This window comes from Anopheles gambiae, chromosome 2, assembly GCF_943734735.2.
Source record: "Anopheles gambiae chromosome 2, idAnoGambNW_F1_1, whole genome shotgun sequence".
NCBI lineage: Eukaryota > Metazoa > Arthropoda > Insecta > Diptera > Culicidae > Anopheles > Anopheles gambiae.
In genome coordinates, this window is record NC_064601.1 from 115,249,825 (window position 1) to 115,268,599 (window position 18,775).

At 48.9% G+C, this 18,775-nt stretch overlaps 1 protein-coding gene across 4 annotated transcripts in view; it reads left to right on the plus strand.

Annotated features, from left to right (window-relative positions):
• LOC1269772 (uncharacterized) overlaps nucleotides 1-18,775 on the plus strand; it is a 139,529-nt gene that overhangs the window by 119,279 nt on the left and 1,475 nt on the right. For 3 of the 4 annotated variants that reach the window (XM_061651558.1, XM_061651557.1, XM_061651560.1), the window contains 7 exons: nucleotides 804-961; nucleotides 10,874-10,946; nucleotides 14,026-14,193; nucleotides 14,282-14,480; nucleotides 17,705-18,003; nucleotides 18,081-18,165; nucleotides 18,239-18,526. In XM_061651558.1, the coding sequence (XP_061507542.1) occupies nucleotides 804-961; nucleotides 10,874-10,946; nucleotides 14,026-14,193; nucleotides 14,282-14,480; nucleotides 17,705-18,003; nucleotides 18,081-18,165; nucleotides 18,239-18,526 (1,270 nt within the window). The remainder of the gene's footprint in view (nucleotides 1-803; nucleotides 962-10,873; nucleotides 10,947-14,025; nucleotides 14,194-14,281; nucleotides 14,481-17,704; nucleotides 18,004-18,080; nucleotides 18,166-18,238; nucleotides 18,527-18,775) is intronic. The other variant, XM_061651559.1, reaches the window with a different exon arrangement.

The window sequence follows — 18,775 nt, forward strand, 5'->3', positions numbered from 1 at the left end:
TGACGCGCGATCGTGTGCGAAATGTGCGAACACTGTGCGAACGCGCGCGCTCGTTTTTTGCTGCCCGACCGGGTGATGTGTGTTTCGAGATCGATTTGAAAGGTAGACAAAATGGTACACCATTAGCATAGATACTGTTAGCGCTGACATCGATAACGATGCTGAAATGGAGGTGATCGTGTTTGGTTTTTTTTCTTCCGAATCATCTTTGAGGCACTTTGAAGAAGGTTGAGCAAGGCGCCGCTTCATCGTTGCAGGAAGATGCATTTGGTTGTAAAAATCACAACAAAGCGAACTTTGGCTTGGTACATTGGTACGCGTTTTATGTCATTAATTTATTTCGTGCTGTCTGCCAGCACCGACATACACCGCTCTTGTAACCTTGCTGGTAATTGGACTTACCGTAGATACCGTTCATTGTCCGGCCTCGAAGATGCATCTGCGCGTGTGCTCCGGCGGAAGATGATGAATGTCCCTTTCTGATGGCCACCACATTCTGACTGCATGCGTATGATAAATTTCGAGCCTCCTGCCAACCCGGACGGTACAGAGTGCCTCATTTTGACAGTTGCTGTCCGTTCGCTGAGTCCTACCGATCAATCGATCGATACGATTCCACTCAAGACAGCTTGGGAAAGGGCGCTGCTCTGCCGTGCTGCAATGAACCTTCATCGAAAGATCGCCACGGCCACTTGATGAAGAAATTAATCACTATCAATCGACTGTAACCTTTCTTCTGTTTGCTGTTCTGTGTTCATAACTCAATTTCTCATTTCTTATTTCACTCTCTGCCCTTTTTACAGGAACATATTCAGGAAGTGCTGGACAAATGGACACAGATCGACGACGAGATCTGGGCCAAAGTGATCGTCTTCGAGCGAAACCGGCGTGTGGCCAAAGCGTACGCCCGTGCACCGGTTCTGACGATTAACGGCTCCGATGATGGATTCGATGGCATGAGGTAAGCGACGATTCTACGCGCTCAGCTTTATTGCACGCTCTGCTGGTGGAGAGTGGAGAGTACACTCACTCACACTCAGAGTACATTAAGTAACGCCGAATGGGGAAAACGGGTTTAGAAAGGAGAACTAGGGAATTCATTTCAAATTTCCATAAATCGATCCCAATTTGGGAGTTCTTTTTTTAAACAAGATTATCTAAACGATTTCATTACGCCGTGATTTGATCTCAGTGTAATCGTTCCGCTGAAAATGCTTTCATTGTTAGTCGCTTGCATAATTCCTAAAACGTATCGTTTGTTCGAAAAGTTCATCACAATGTCGTGTTGTCACTGTTATAGTTCCCACAGAACTGATTTCAATAATGCATTATATCACATCGGTATGAGCTTGTGCAGCTTGATCGCATAAAAATGTTTATTTTCTATTTCTTGCCACCGTAACAACTGCTTCAAAACAAACTCGTGCTGAACGCTTATCACATCTTGTCTCTTATCGCACACCGTTCCTCGCCTGTTCGGCTGTTGAACTCTTTCGTCCTTGGCTCGGTGAAAATACGCGCAATTGGATACGATCGATTGTTTTACGCTCCCTTGTTATGCGCTGCAGTTTGTGGTCTAATCGCGCAAAAGTGCTCCATTACCTTCAGACCGACCCACTCCCTCCCTCCCTCCCCCAGGCGCCTCAGGCGGAAAGTGAAAGTCGAAATTTTCAAACCGAACCGAACGAACCTCTGGGGCTTGGAGTTCGGTTTAGAAAATGAAAACATCGTGCTGCCTCCACGGGGCCCAATCCACCCACCCCGAGCGTGGGTTTGAGGCTCACATACATATGCTCGCACGAAACATACGCGACTAATGGACGATAAATGGAAGAGAGCACTAATAAAACGGCTGCCAGCAACAAGGGGTAGTCATATAAAAAATAACACAATAATAACACTCCTCTGCAAAGAGTCAACCCGTGAGCACCCACCAGAAGAGTGTACGCATTGCGCATTACGCGAAGTTGCACTTTCACGCGGGACACGCGGTGGTTGGTTTTTGATTTTGGGTTTAGTTTTTGCCCCACCTTCCGGCATCGGGTGGAACGGCCTCGACCAGCCTGCTGGGCTGGCGGGATTTTGGCGGGCAGTAATTGGATAAAGTTAAACGACTCCATACACGCATACCGCCAACCCGTCCCGTTAGTCCGCGGCGCTGCGAGCATAAAACTTTTCATTTCTTTCATGACGCGCGCTCTTGCGTTTTTATTGTGCACAGCTCGAGCAGAAGCTCGCTGGCTTTGCGTACAGTCCGTATTGATCGCTTTATGGATCGTGTTTCGGTAAGGCGAACTGCTTCTTCTTCTTCTGCGCTTTCGCATCGTTCATCTAATGCAACCGACAGCCTTATGTAAGCAGGGTAAAGAAGTGCATTCGACATGCGTGTATGATGCGTGGCAGACGGGGCAGAACGGAGCGCCCGACAGCTCGCTTGTTTGTGCTCCCACGTGAAAATTGGTTGCCTCTTTTTTCCACTAAAGAGTATCCATCATTCGTTCCGTCCGGTACAAATCATTTCAATCCACTGTTATGATCGCGTTAGAAAACCGGACGTACGATGAGCTCATTTGGGAGATTAAATGTAGCCGAAATTAAACGGGTTTTATGGTTGTGGGGGTTTTTTCCTACTTCTTCTAATGCGCCCCATGATGTGGGCTGAATAATAGACTGGGAAGTCGTAATTAATTTTGTCAGGCGATTTAAGTATTGTTTTGTAATCGATTAGTCCATAAATGGGAAAATCAAAGTTAAATCTGACGTTTTGAATTCTTGTTAACTGAACACTTTAATATAAATCTAAATCAGCTTTAAACCAGCTCGATTGAATTTTAAATAGTGTAAGGTCACTAGTCACTAAGGTTCAAAATGTCCAGCGACAAACCTATCATTCGTCGATCCTCCATATTCTACCGTTAGCTGCTCGGCCGTTCTCTTCTCGCAAGACACGCGGCAATAATTATTACGCCCCTACTCATGCACTGTTATGAGTGACTTAGCTGACCTCACCTCCGTTGCCATTGTGTCTTCGTCTAATTGACAACTGCCGCCACCGTTTCCTACCGAAGCTCTGACTCCAACAAACGCCATCGCCCCCGTCGGGTCTAATGATGTCGCGTGAAACATATCGCTCCCAAACCATCGGCCATTGCCGAACGCGCACGGCCCCGGCATGCAACGAAAACTCATCAACCTGACCCCCCCCCCAAAGCGGGAGATGAAGACGCCCTCGCTGCTCACTGAGCCATATAAGAGCCACCCAAACCTCCACCCGGGTACACGGGTACGCGTGCTAGAATGCCGTGCGATCGTTGCATAAAACGGTCCTAGCCCGTTGCTTCTCCGGCCAAGAACTCGCACACACACAGAATCCGCGGGCCCTCCGTGCACGCTTCCGAATGCAATCAATCTTGTCTTGCGTGTGTGTGTGTGCTGTATTCTCTCTTCCAAGGTTGGTATGTGTATGTGTGTCCCGGTGGCTGGTGGCAGACGGCTCCGAGTGCAGCGTTCCACCGAGCTGACCAAGCAGGTCGACCGGACGACAGCTGTTAATTTGCTATTGTTTTTTAGCGATCGCCATCACCACCAGAGAGGCGATGTCGTTGTTTTTGTGTTGTGTGGACTAGGAGGGTGTTTCTTGTGTTGTGTTAAGGAACCCGCTAGCGGACGGTTCTAGCGGGCAACGTCACCCAAACGTCAAGATTTCTATCGTGTAGGTTCGCGCACGTCCCTGTTGGAACGCGACCCGCTGGGGCAAACGCTAGTTAGGGAGGTTAAGCAACAATAAAACGACAAACAGCACTATGAGCACTAACGAGAACCTCGGGATGTGGCGTACCGGCTCTCATGCTAAGTGCCACCACGTCACGCCATCTATTGTCAAATGTTTGAAGCTGGCTGACGTTTGCGTTCGTTAGTCCGTTAGTTGCCTCCTCGTTCTCGGAGGGCAGCATGCAACAATGAGCTCTTTTTTCTGAGCCCAAAGAGAACCACCCTTCCATGCAGCCTGTGCTCTGTAATTTTAAAAGCCCGTTCGATCATGAAATTCGATCTCTACCCTGCCATGTGCAGCAGCATGCAAGTGAAGAAGCAAAAAATCAATTATCCTACCGAACGCGGTCCATCACAGTGCATCATCCCATCAATTCGTCATCTTGCCATTGCCATTATCGTCCGACCGACGTCATATTATCAGTTTTTGGCAGCAGAGATAGCAAGATTGATTACCATTTCCCCTTGAGGCTGCACAAATTGTTGGGTTTTTGAGTGTGAGTGCTTCTTCAAAAATCAATTTACATCCTCCAAGGATGCAGGAAATTGATTTGGGCGTTGCAGCTCTGTTTGGACGTTGCAACAATGGACACCGTTCGCAGTGGATGTGTTGATGAGTAGTGTCTTTTAGTTATTTCTCATTATGAAAGATCATTTCCCTACCAGGGCTACTGGTGTTTCACCTGAACACTCTAGAACACTGGAATGTCAATGAGAGAAGTTTGAGTATTGCCAAGCAGCCAAGAATGCTAACTAACCTCGATCGGGCTTCACGCAAATGCAAACTACGCAAAAGCCATCGTCCATTCCACCGTCCGAAAGGATCGTGGTACAGGGGAGTGGGACAACCTTCCATCGTCCATTCGCTAACCATAAGCTCAGAACCACACCTTGCTGTGGCCCCGTGTACAGATTTATGTGCAAAAGTGTTTTTTCGAACATTCCGATCGTACATACACACACATACCCGGTAGCGATCGGGCACTACGAGAACCAGGGTGCTCGCTGAGAGTTGCTCTGGTGTCTTGTGTACGCGACAGCAGAGGCCGCAACAGCAAGAACCAGGAAGCACATTGCGCCAGCAGGCCTTTTGTGTTTGCGTTCATTTCTTTGGCTTGATGTTTTGATTTCCCCGTCCTGATTCTCCTCTCTCTCTCTCTCTCTCTCTCTCTCTCTCTCTCTCTCTCTCTCTCTCTCTCTCTCTCTCTCTCTCTCTCTCTCTCTCTCTCTCTGGGGGCCCCTTTTGGTGGTTCCAGGTTTGTTGGCCACATTGGCCCGATCTCGATTCCAGTGTCGATTAATGTGCCGTTAGTAATATGTAAGGGACCGTCATTGGCCACAAATTGTGTTCGTCTAACGGAACGCGCGTGCCTTCAGGAGTTCATCACTCCACACGCTCGGCCCATTATGATATACGACTGATATGGGGGGAGGCTTTTCTTCCCCCAAAAAGGGGGTAATGCATTTGCATGGCTAAAGGGTTTGGTGCACGAAAGCGTATCATGTGTAACGGCTCATAATACCGGTAAAGGTGTACCGATCTTGACACAAATACTGTGCTGTGCTCTTGCTCGAACAGCACTGAGCATTAGAGACTGACGACTTGGTCCAATGTCCAGAAATTGGCAATGTTCCTAGCTAGTCAAATTAACAGCAGGACCCATGTTTATGACATTCGAGATAACGCAAGCGCTAGAACTCCATCAATCATTTGCTTCAAGACAACTTCAACATTCCCACGATGGGGAGAAACAAAACGCTGTTCTGTTTCGTACGACAACATTGCCGAATCCTTCGACTGTCACATGCGAACACGTCCCGGAACTGCCGCCTAACCACAGCGACATGTCACCCTGTGTGGAAATATTGCCGTCATGAGCAAACGGTGATTCTTCGCTTCTTTTTTTTTCGACGATGATGTCACATACCTTTGTGGCTGCGCGCACCACAAATCAAACTCGTCCGATTGCCGGTTAGCGCGTCGATGTCGATGTCCACTAAGACAATATGCGCGGACAGTAGCGCTTCCTTAGGCCGCAAGCGCAGCGAAGGTCAAACACGCTTTTGGTGGTTTGACATTTTTGGAGCCTTAGGCGGGGTCCGCTCTTTTTGGATCATCGCCGGACAATAGGTGTACTGTGCAGCGCCGTTTCTGCCCATCTGGCACCACCCCGAAATGATTAGTGTATTGTACGCACGCACAACGAGCACGCTGCCGGAAGTGTCTTGGTCTATTTGCCTAATTGCAATTGTATCGTCGCGAGACGCGTCTCAGAATCGCTGAAATGTCGTGGGAACTTCAGTGGTGGTGGAGACGCTGTGGACAGGAGTGTTTGAACGACTTCGACAAGGCGTTTGCGGACAGCAGATCAAGGGCGTAGCTGTTTTATTGTAAGCGCGATGTTAGAAGTCTGTTTGGGTGGTAAACAGTATACTTTGGGGTGTTGTGCCATAAGCGGAAGAGAGCTCCACGTCCTAGGCATGATAATTACAAGATGCCATTGATGTGTTGCAAACATTTCCCACAAACACAGGAAGTCGCGTAAAATCGCGCTAACACAATATTTGGACATTTCGCAAAGTGAAGGAAGCGCCCATGCCAATATCTGCATACCGTCAGCTGTACGGACGACGCCGACTACTGCAGCTGCTGTGCTTTGACGCAAGCGGAAGCGCCCCACGGAACGTGTACCTACCGATCTCCATGCTCTGCCTGTGTCTGTGAGATCGTAATGACTGGAGATCCATTTCTGATTACGCTCGACCTGCTACTGATGCGTTTCGTTTCGGGTTCAAAGTTTCCTCTTTTTATGAGCTTTTGGGGCGAGGGCGCTGGTCCACTGGTGTAGCCCATTAGGGTGAAGAATGGACGCAACGCCGGATGTGTGTGGACATTGCTCGCGCGAGAGGGCGGATTATTTCCTTTCGTCAGTGGTCGCAAACGCAACGCGCCCGCCACCCTGTGTCTTGCAGCAGCAGCAGCATGAGGAGGGAGTGTGACTGTGTTTTGCTGCCGTTTCTCGCTGCAAGGTCGTCCAGTTTTTTTTTATATAGGAGTTTAATTTTTTCCCCCCTCTATGCTTTTCTACCGCGGTCACCTTCTGTGTTGTCCTCCGCGCCTTTACCAGGAGGTAGTCATTATTATTCGCTTATGGCGTGGTTGTGGCGTTGGTCTTCCAGTTTTAAAAACATTCGCCCATTATAGAGCGCTTGTACGCCCAAGGGGTAGGAGGATGCAGTGTAGAAGGAGGGATGGAGGGTGAGGTGTTCGAAACCAGAAACTGGCCTGTGAAACAATCGAACCGAGAGAGAGACAAAACGGATGGCGATTGGGTTTGTCGACCACGATCGAGACGGCACACGATCGAGAGATGCTGTGAAGGCGATGAAGGGGTTGCACGGAGCCGAACCAGCACACCACTACCCCTCATCACCTGGCATGTGACCGTTTGCTCTGGCGATTCCTTCGCCCGACCGTAAAAAGTTGCAAGTAATGGTTGTGCGTTTTTTAATCGACCGCATTAAACGAGAGCAAAATGGTTGTGTAAAAGTGCGAAAGAGATCGATCACGGATATCGGTCGCGTGGAGAGCAACTATCTTTTAGTAGCTTTAGTAGTGGCCGCGTTATGGCCTGAGGTAGTCTGAAGTCAGGGCGGGTGGTTCCTTTTGCCCACCGTCCGACAACGCCCTGTTTCATTAGTTATTCAGATATTCTGAAACCTACATTGTTATGGTTTGCATTTGCATAGGACCTAACAATGAGTTAGAGAGTTAGAGTTTTGAACATCAAAAATTAAGAATATTTATTATTCATCACAAAAGGCCATAAAGAGCCATAGTTTAAACACAATTTGAGGATAAAAAACTACCTAATCATTCCTGAGATACATTTGATTGTCATATTCCAGACATTGACAAGAGCCATAAGGCATTTTGTGCCACCCTAATGTCACTGTATAACTGATAATTTTAATGATCTACATATCAATTACACATCTACACCCCGATGAAGAATGTGTCGATAAATGAATGGCAATGAAGGGAAGGTCCATCCTACATGCGACGACCGATTAGAGGCACTGGTATGCTAATGTATTAATTAGACTATCGCTGGAGCACACCCACCGCGTGACGCCTGTAATAAAATGGGGCAGACATTGTTAAATAGCAACGGAGGTCAGACGGCGCTCACGATCGATTATCATGGCTGAGAGAGCGAGAAAACTGATAGAACTATATGAGTCTGAAGTTAGCTTGAGAATTCGCCAGACACTTCTAAGGATATAGAAATATCGGCTTTTGATTGTTAGTTTGTATGACTTCTTGAGCAAAATTAAATCATCCTCAGTGTTCTTTGTCTAGTAATTAATGCTGAGATGTTATACAACGGTCATACCATCAGGTTCAGGTTCAGGTGGCCCCACAACTCAGAACAAGGAACTGTAGAACCAAGAATTCAATATCTTCCAATTCGTATCTTTTCCCTCTCTCGATCCTCTGTCGGTCAGTAGAAATTAGAAATGTAAATATTGGTTAAAAACATTCACCTCCGGAAACTCCCGAGACGTACGATTCGTTGATTACTTACTACTGTTCTTTAGCGCATTGGCTTTCGGAGATATATCTTCCGCGGGGACGGACCGATCACCGTTACCATTTGGCGTCGGGTGCAGTTCTAGCGTTCTAACGATTCTGCATAATTCCCCTGACCAAGAACGCCAGATTCGTTCAGACATGGGCATTGGGCACCGAACGCGACAGTGCGACACGGTTTGTCCATTTCTGGTTCTGGTTCTATGCACCTCCCGATCGCTACTTCCGATGGGCCGCTGACCGATGGCCACCGGACAGTGTACTGGACGGTCAAATATTGAAATCACTTTGGCACAGACCCTCCTTTTCCGTTACGTTTGGTTTGGCTTCTTGTTAACATACCGTTGGAAGCTCTAGCCAGCAAGAATGTCCGTTCGTTGCGGTGGGTTGAGCGCTCTTTGACTCATTAGCACACTTGTTAGCGATGATAAGCCGCGGGATTGCCTCGGCGAATGGGACAGTACCGCCGGGGTGCAATTGTAGCCATGCGAATCGCGTTGCATAATTTAGATAAATGTCCAAGACATCGAGCACGGGCATCGTCCCCAGCTAAAAGCTGGCTTTGGTAATTTCTAATGCACATCCTGTAACGGTTCCCTCGGTGTAAGGAACTTGGGACTAGCTTGCGGTTTTTTTTGTTATTTCCATTCCTGCAGCTTCAACCAACTTCAAGCCATTAACCAAGAGCCTTCGTATTCTTTGTCTGCTGGAGTATTCTTCCCATAAATTACTGTGTGCAATAGAATGCCGCCTATCGAAGCATTGCACAGTACGGCGCTTGCTGCAATGGCTCAACCACACCATCCCTTCTATTTTTTATTTTTGCGCAACGCATCGCGGGCCCGACGACACGGCCTGCCAATTTGTTCCAAATGTCAGCGCGTCGCGAAATCCATGTTCCGAAAATCGGCGCGCTTTTGGCCATGAGGGGGAGGATCATTGAGTGTCCCCGCGCGCGCATCACTCTCCCATCACTCGCTCGTCTAATGCGCAGATGAACTAAATGGAAACAATTCTACCCCCAGTGCCTTCGGAAAATATATGGGCCGGTGGGGCTTGCTTACTTCTCCCAACTTCCTGTGCAATTATTGGCCTGTGTATGCACTTTGGGTTTCATTTTTGCTCCGTTAGCTCCACAAAGCGAGGCGTTCAAAATTTCGCAGCTCTCCAGGGGATCAGCAGCAGACCCAAAAGAAGGTGGTGTAGTAGACCACTTCATAGCTCCGGGCTACAACACTCCCAACGCGCTCTATTGAGAGCTCTCCGATCGTCAACGCCTACCAATGTAGTGCCGTTTCGTCGGTGCCATTAGAAGTGTGTCGGGCCTAGCCCAACTAACACTCTTCCCGTCCGTTCCGAACCGAACCGGTGGTTGCGATCTCATTCGTCCCAATTCTGTCGAAATGTGGTCCATAATGCAGCAGTGGCACATAGTGCACACACACACACACAGTACTGCAATCGACCAGGGGGAAGAAAAAGATCAGTCCCTTTGCGGTTGTGGTCGATCGAGAAGCTTATTAGCTACACCTTTTTGCCATGTGCGGTGCATATACGACTAAAACAGTCTTTGTCGTGTGGTGTGGTGCTGCGTGTTGTACTCATTCTCTGCCCTCCACTGCGCTCACTGTCTGCGGTTTTAAAGTCCAAGCGCCCAACCCATTCACAATTGCAACCCATTTGGCTAAGATGCCGAGGGGACAGGAAAGAGCTCGCAATGCTGCACAAAAAAGGCACGAACTGTTTCTGCTCACATTCGTCTATTTGGCTTTTGGGGGAACTTGGTGTGGTGGTGAAAGTGAAATTGCAAACCTCCTCCTCCTCCCCTGCCAAAACAAGAACGCGCGCCCGCGCCCTCGCCCGCTGGACTGTGTTTTGTTAGCCTTCCGCGCGCGCGCGTAGACTATGTCGTAACGGGCTCGCTCGTGTCCATTCGCAATGATTCATGTTTGCCATTCTAGGACCTCGTGCACTGAAGCACTGAAACCTCATGACCATAGCCCTCCGTTGGGTCGAAATGGGAAATAAAAACTACCAACAGTAAATAATGAAACTGGACCACGGGGTGCAGACTGAGCGTGGTAGACTTTAAGCTAGTCAGGGCGATAGGAGGTTGAAGCAGAAACACTCGCACATTGCACAATCGGAGTGGAGTGTAGCACGAGCCATATAGGACTTGGGCCCGAGCTTGGGCCCTTTTATTAGCGGTTGGGATTTCACTTTGCTTGTGGGGGACGCCCTTGCTGCTGTGCGGTGCAGTGCGAGGGAAGGCATTAAAAGCCAGCCTATTGTGTTGCATTGGCCAATCGGGCTGCTCCAATAATTTCGTAGACATGAACAAACACTTCGCGATGAATTGTCACATCATGAACCCATTTGTCACGTGGTTGTCTGACAATCCGCCTCACACACACAGACACACACACACACACACGCCAACTCATCACGATATTTGTGTATACCCCATTCCACTAATCGAAACCTCGTTCCATTCCTCTCTCATTCTAGGATTGGCCTTTGCGGATTTGACAACCCGATGCGCGATCACAAAACCGAAGAAGTCAAGCGACATGTCGGACAGGTAAGATAGACACGCCGAAAGCACAATTTGGATCATCGATGGGCTCCCCCCGAAAAAATAACGTTTTGAATATCAAGGTGAAGCACGACGAAAGGAACATCGCGCCAATCCTTCGAGGACTAGCTGGATGGTTGGTGATTTGATGAAATCTTGTTCGCAGGGGGGGTGCCCCTAAGTATGCCCCCGAATAATGACTACTTCTGAAGCGCCTCAAGCCAACAGCCAATTCGAACCTAGCTCCGGGGGAGGTTGGCTCATCTTCAGCAACTTCCGATCATCGCTTCATCAAGCTGGGCCCCCCAATAAAGATCATCAAAGAACGATCACGACGTTCGCAACGATTGAGAGAGCGCAAACCGATGATGTGGTCCACGGATAGATCATCTTCTGGGCTCGAGCAGCACATCTGCTCTGCACACCATCCCACTGTGCTGAAAGTGAAAAGATCATTCGATGATCTTTTACGAAATATCAAGGCTACCGATGTTGCTCCGGATATGCGAACAAAGGGAAGAAGCTGCCTGTCTGTTGGGAGATAATTTCTGCTCGCTCGCTAGCTTCGCGCGTGATCAGCTTTCTTTGCCGCCCATCGACCTGCCCGGCAGAAGGTCAAATGGCAGGCCCGGGCCGATAGCCGTCGATCGGGTCTCGGGTCAGTTCCGGCATTCTTCATCTTTTGGCCTGATATTGGATCCGGACCGTTCACGCGAAAGGGCAACGCAGGCGTGTGTAGTACGCGCGCTGATCGATTTATAGCTGCCGCTGTGTGCCGGCCGGAGCATTGTTGGTACAACCTTTTGCACCCTTGGGTGTAATTTTGTAGCCTAGGAAAGAACATATTAAATCACGTCCCGTGAAACCGGAGCGAAAGAAGCAATTTCCCCCAGTGCTCCTTCCGGTGTTATTTGCTTTTGACACGATAATGTTTATTTACTTGTAGCGCCCAACATCAGCATCGTTACAATTTACGATAATGAAAGGTTCGATACGTTGGAATCCTCGAGGGGAAGATCTCTAAATGTTGAAAATGTTTGGACATGGTAGCTAAATTAATTTGGTTTGCATAATCCCTCAAACTCCCTCGCGGCTTATTCTTTGTGCTAAAAGTTCATAAAACCCCACAGATGCTTCCATCAGGGTGGTCACGTATTTATGATCTTTAGGGCTCTCTGGGAACAGAAATACCAACGCAACGTGATTCATCCGGTTGGTTGGGATTCTTCAGCCGCAGCGAACAGATATGGCCGTTTTATGGGCAGTTGGATGGTTTCGCATTAATGTTATACAAAATATGGTAAACACCGTGTTGTTCACGCTTGTTAAAGACCGCACGAGACAAGCGTACAGCATTAAAAGCTTACCATCGTGTCTCCCGTCCGCGCCTCAACATTGTTTCTCAACAAATGAGCCCCTGGCGCAAAGAGTGCGCTAAGGGACAATCTTGTACTCATCTGCTCAGTGAATCTGGCGCTTCTTCAAAGCATTAACCTCCTCCGGTGACGACCCCGCCGGTCACCGTCACCGAGCAAAGAAGCCATAAAACAACACCGCACGCCACTCGAAAGAGAATGGAGAGCCGCAGCAATTTATGCGAACCTCTCGGATGAACGGTCATCGATCATTCCGGAAGCGCTACTCCCCTTCCCTAGCTTGAGCATCATCTCGGCATAGCCCTCCCGCTCATACTCAGCACCAGCGACGACCCTTTTTAACGAACCTCCCAACCCTGAAGCCTCAGCCATATGTTTTGGGGATGGTTGTGTGTTGCCACAGTATACACACAGAACCAGAACGCGTTCACTTTCGTTTCGCCTGCGGCTTGCCTGGAAGATGGCAGAACTGTGTGGAGAGAAACTGGTTCAGAGAGGAGCGAGCAAATCGTGATGAACTTGTTCGGCGACACTTACCACCTCTAGCACAACGGGGAAGCCTTTCGTAGAATGGTATCCTTCAGCGGGATGATCGCGACGAATGCCAACAGGCCGGTCGGTGGCGGTGCGCACACGCGCGAGCGCGTGTGTGAAGAAGCAACGGCAACCAAGGTCGACAATTGATATTTAGCCGCGATCCCGCCGTCAGAGAACTTTACCTTCTGGTTCCGTTTCGCTCGTCCGTTCGAATCGATCGATCGATCGGTAACGTATGTGTAAGCACTCATGACGATTTTTAGTACACACGTTTTGTGCCTCATTATGCTGTCTGTCGAAGTGCACGGGCAAGGTTGAAGATGTAATTCTTGAAGTTTGGCTGTGGTGCAGTCGGTACAAATAGGCGACGCACCCGTCGGTTCTTGCAGCCTAGTCCTCCCTCTCGTGTGGAATAGAATGGATGTGAATGTGATTGATGATTGACGGGAAATCGGGACGGGATCTTCTAGGCTTCTGCTACTGAACTACTCCTCGTTCAATGGATAACTCATCGGGTTTAAACGATCTTGTACCATTAATCACGTGTGTGTGTGTATCAGCGGGAGTCATCTAGTGGTGTTCTACATGACGCATTTCACACACACAAAAGGGTGTAAAATTTGTATAAATCTTGTCATACATGCAACGAAAAAGGGGTTGCCTGAGAATCACAACCAGTCCAACGAGACGGAAACGCATAAAGATGATTGCGCTCTTCCTGGTTCAAGTAATTTGACGCCTTATCCCTTTGGAGCACGCAAAAATGCCGCCGTCGTCCGTAGAAGGAAACCTGCCACGCTCTGCCGGCATAGTGGCGTATAATTGGAGTAATGCATTCCTGCCACGGCAAGGAGCGGTGTGTTGAGGTGTGTGGAGAGCCCCGTATGCTGATCAATGACACTGGGACATCGCGTCAGGTTCTGCCATTAGCGTCATCTCAAGATGCAGATGTACGACAACGACGACGATGTGTTCGTTCTATTCCACTCCAAAGGGGAATGATTTCAAGTGCAATTTACTTTCAACGATCAATTATAATGTCCTCCCCCCCCCCCCCCCCCCCCCACCAGTTTCGTTCGTTGTTCGCTCTACCAGATGTGCACAACTTCTCTGGCAAATCTCTGAGATCCGGGTTCTGACACATTCTTTCCTTTGCACGCACGTTTTTGCAGGGCGTCAAGATCAAGATGGACGACGCGGGCAACATTCTCATCAGACGCTACTCAAAGAGCAACGTGTACGTGAAGAGCACGGCCAACCAGCCGAACGAGGAGACGGCCATCGGGGCGGACATTCTGAAGCTGCCCGGCCAAGCTATCGAGAGTGAAAAGATTGTAAAGGTAAAGTTGCAGGGGAAGCAGCAGCCTCATAGAGAAAGGATTTCCCTACTGACCTGTTTTACACGTCTTTTTCCTTCCCCTGTTGCAGCTGTTCGACATGAAGAAGTTCCAGTCGAACGTGAACCGTGAGCTGCGCCGTGCCTATCCGGATCGCAGACGGCTCGAGACGCAGTGCCTGTCGGCGATCGCGTTCGTCAAGTCGGAGAACGACATCCTCGATTGCCCGATGTGGGTACTGATCATCAATGTGGTTGCAATGGATATGCTGAAGAGTAAACTACCTCCCGGTAAGTCACCTACCCGCTTTCGCACCAACAAACACAGACACAAACACACACACTATCAACCAATATAGCACAATAATGATTGACGAAATTATGACTGTTTGATTTGACATTTGAGGCACCTCTCGCGGGAGGTGTGTGTGTTAGCTTTCGAAGTGTTCTTCACAAGGCAAGGAGCGATCATAAGAATTGTTTTGTGGCGCTCATTTCACAAAATTGGAATGGCATGAAACCCCTTCGGCAATGGAGCGATGGGAGTTGGGAGGAAAACACTTTCAACATCCACCGACATCATTGTTCAAAGCCAGTAATGGGCCGAACCCTGGTTAACTACCCTGCTGAATGTTTTCCTTTCAAAGAACGTTTTTCCCCCGATGACCGATAAGGCCCATTCCTAGTCGCACAAATGCCAACCGAAGTTGCGTAAAGTTTGCAGAATTTTCAAACAAGAAGAGAATGCTTTTTGTTTGTATGCATCGAATCACTACAACCAAGAATAGACAGCCGTTTTGTCAGGTGAATGGGGCTGCGCTGCAGTTTCGCAAGAGCACTGAGAAACACCGACCCCAAAGTCTTTGGCCTTTTGGTGCCGTGGCATTCCCGAATGTCGCCTCCCCTCCTTGGAGGCACTTGTGTCATCTAAGGGAGTTTGCTTAATTTTTATGGAAATTAGCACGCCCCGAACACGCGCGCAAAGGGACACAATATATTCTGGCGTTAGTTATTTGTCCCATTGTGTGTCTGTGTGGTCCAGTTGTGATAGCCGAAGAAGCAATTGAAAGTGTATGCTGCGGCGTATGTCCATAAATAATACGCCGCATTTTGCAAAGCGTTCGCCGTTCCGGATTTGAGGCCGACGAGTCGACGATTGCAAAAAAAAGAATGAAGTACAAAACAATCCATTCCAGGCGTTTGCATATTTCATGCAAATGCGTTCATGGAAAGTGGTGTACGATAAAAGCAGTGAAATTTGTTCGGTGTACTCCCCGTTTTTGTGCGTGAGTGCACCATTATGTGCTTGTTTTGGGGAGGATGTCGCGTACAAAAGGGCGCCGCCCGGATGTGGCAGGTGGTTGTTTGTGAATGCACTTTGTTTGAAGGTCAGATGGGACAGGAAGAGAGCAGGATAATCCATTCAATGCTTCTGCGGCGGTGGTGCACAAGCGGTCCTTAACCTTACTGCTGGCAATATCTGCATCATGATCATCGGTGGTGCTTGCGAGTCTATGAGTCGTATCTGATCCGATATTCGCAATACCCTAACGATATGAAAATAAAGCATAATGCTGCAGTCGTCGTCTAGCATGTTATCTAACGCCAACAAACTCGGAATCACACACACCGAAGCACAAGAAGTAACTGTAAACGAAACAAACGCGTCTCGTTAACGATCGCGTTGTCATTTGTTTTGAGGTTGGGGAGCCTACACTGGAAACACCAGGTTTTTCGCACTCACACGGGACGTTGTTGGAACTAGACATTCTAGCGGTTCTAGCAGCTGCCGTACACACAGAAACCTCCTCTACCAGGGCACACAAGACACAATTAATTTTCGACATGTTCTACCGATCGATCGGACAATTGTTGTCATCGTGTCGTGGTTGCTGCTGCTGCTGCTTTTATTTCGTGATTCTGCTGCCCTACCCACCAACACTAGGTCATGTGGAACACTTCTTCTTGTGGCACTCCGACACTCCGAAGCAGCACCCCGACTTTGGGGGCATTCTGAGGACCAAACAGAAGACACAGAACAGAAAAAGGGGGATTATAGCCGTGTTATGTGCTCCTTGGAGCGATTCTTTCAATCGGTTCGGTTTAATCTCTGCCTCGCGCGATCCTCAGATCCTCCACACCGGCACCGGGGCTGATAACGGAAAAGAATGTTGAATCATTGAGAACTAGGTTCACCATTACCGGTCTTTGCAGGGCTGTTTTCGTTCAAGACCCGTTAGAACACACGTTCGCCGGGCAGCACCAGGCAGGCTTAATGGAGCAACTCATATTTTGTCACTAGAACAATAGACACACGTTCCAACCCCTCCACCCTTTGGGTCGTTCACGACGCGCTGGAGCGGACTTATGGACTTCAGGGCAGTGCTGCTCACTGGAGCTTCAGAACACAGCAAGAACATTAAACCCGCAATCCGTGTCACACACGTCGCATGCGGCAAGAGCAAGAGAGAACCGCATTATGAATTATCGTCACGTTTAGCCCGTTCGGGATGAACAAACACAAAACACCTACCACCACCAGCTCACACCAGCCCGGCTGCTCCTGAATGCTCCCGTGTGTACCGGAAGGCACTCCGGCCAGCCCAAGCATCGATCGATGTTTCACAAATGGAATGTCAAACGGTGAAGAATTCTTGGACTCTTTCACCCTCCCTCTCTTTCCACTGGGTGGCCACTGTAGGACAAATAAATCACGCTTTATCCAATTGTTTGTCCAAAGTGCCATCCCCCTTCGTGCTGAAATGTTGTTGAAAGAAAGACTCTTTTTGAGGGAAGTTTCTAGTGCATGTTTGCTGTGTTTTCGCTGCTTTTGGGGAGGTGGCTATGTCCATTTTATGAACTGCAGTCTCTAAATTGAACCAACAACCGGCAGCTCCACTCCTACCGTCCACGGAAGCAACTGTTTTACAAACTTCTGGTCCGAATGCGTAGAGTGAAATTAAAATTCTATCAACCATTATGGACAGTACGACTCCATAAGTGGTGGAACTTGCTCCTCTTCGCTTCGCTTCGCACACTTTCTGCGGCCAGACGGTGATGGGATGGACATACACTTCCCGCGTGGAACCTTCTTCCCGTCCCTTTCCTCGAACGAAGACGTTCAAAATCAAAATGTTTGCATTCCGGCATGATACCGGGGTACAGGGGGAAATTAAAATGCCTTGTCATGTGTGGTGCGCGTTGGTATTTGTCTTTGAGTGCGTTTGCTTGAAGGGGAGAAGGCAAAAGATCGCGCAAACAACTTACCAAAAAAGATTCAAACTTACTTCAAGATGAAGTACAGAAATAATGTCAAAAATGTTTAGTTAATCGTTTGATATTGCTTGCAGTCAGTCAATCAGTCACCAAACTCTACCCAGTACACTAACACACCTTCCTAACCCCATCCAGTACTGGACATTGACAGCGTCACACCCGTGCACAAGCCGCTTCCAGATGTCCGTTTTAGTAATTGTTTAATTGTTTAATCGTAATCAACACAATTAATCTTGTAGCCTTTTTCCTTCCTCCCGCCCGACTACCCACCTCGATCTACGGTGCAGTCCAACGTCCGGTTGACATTAAGAACCGTCCAAGAATTCCGATCCCGGACGAAGATCCGTACAGTGTGGCCGGCAACGGTGGCGGCAGCTCCGGTAGCTCCGGTTTCGGGGCCAGCGGGTCCGGCCTGGTTGCGGCGAGCCGGGAGCATCTGATGCAGCCGGCGCAACCGATGGGCGGCCAGCGGCGCAGCGAGAAACCGCCGAAACTACCTCCACGTGACAATTTGTACGCAACGCATGAAATTGGCAAGGTAAGTGACGCGACAGCCCCCGGACGACACAAGACGGAGTTTTATTAAACGTTTTGCTCCTTTGCACTTTGTTTTAGCCGGATTATGATGACATCGAGGATGAGAATCGCGTCAAGCTTCCGCGAGGCAAATCAGACAAGGGCAAAGACAACAAGAAGTATGGTAAGTAATGGCCTTCCTTTTTTGGGGAAATTAACTCTCTATTATCCCTCACTTACGAATGTTACTCTTTTAGATGATCCGTACTACTGCGGACTGCGGGCTCGAGTGCCAAACTTTGTCAAATCGTCGTCCAAATCGTCGAAGGAGAACAACAACAACGGTCCGAATGCTGCCGTCGGTGTTGGTGGCAGCAAGGAAACGGTCGCCTCGAAGCGGCTGTCGATCGCCCATATGCAGCATCCGGCCTCGCTGCAGTCACTGCACCAGCTGCACCAGATGCATCCCCATCACAACCTGATGGCCGCCCACCAGCACCATCAGCAGCTGATGTGGCACGCCCGAAGCTACGAGAGTGGAATCGGTAAGGAGAAATTGCGTCACTGCTGCCGAGCCGCCTTTTGCTAACTCCCCATTCGCATCACTAACATCCTGTAAAAGCACATATGTTTATGCATGCACTGATCTTGCATCTATAGTACACCTGTCTTAGTGCATCCTGTCACCTGTCACTCACTTTCGGCATACTGATCATACATAATCATCTCGAAAGTTAAATGAAATCGTTCACCAACTAACCCTACTTCAATGCGCCATCCACTTCGCTGCTTCT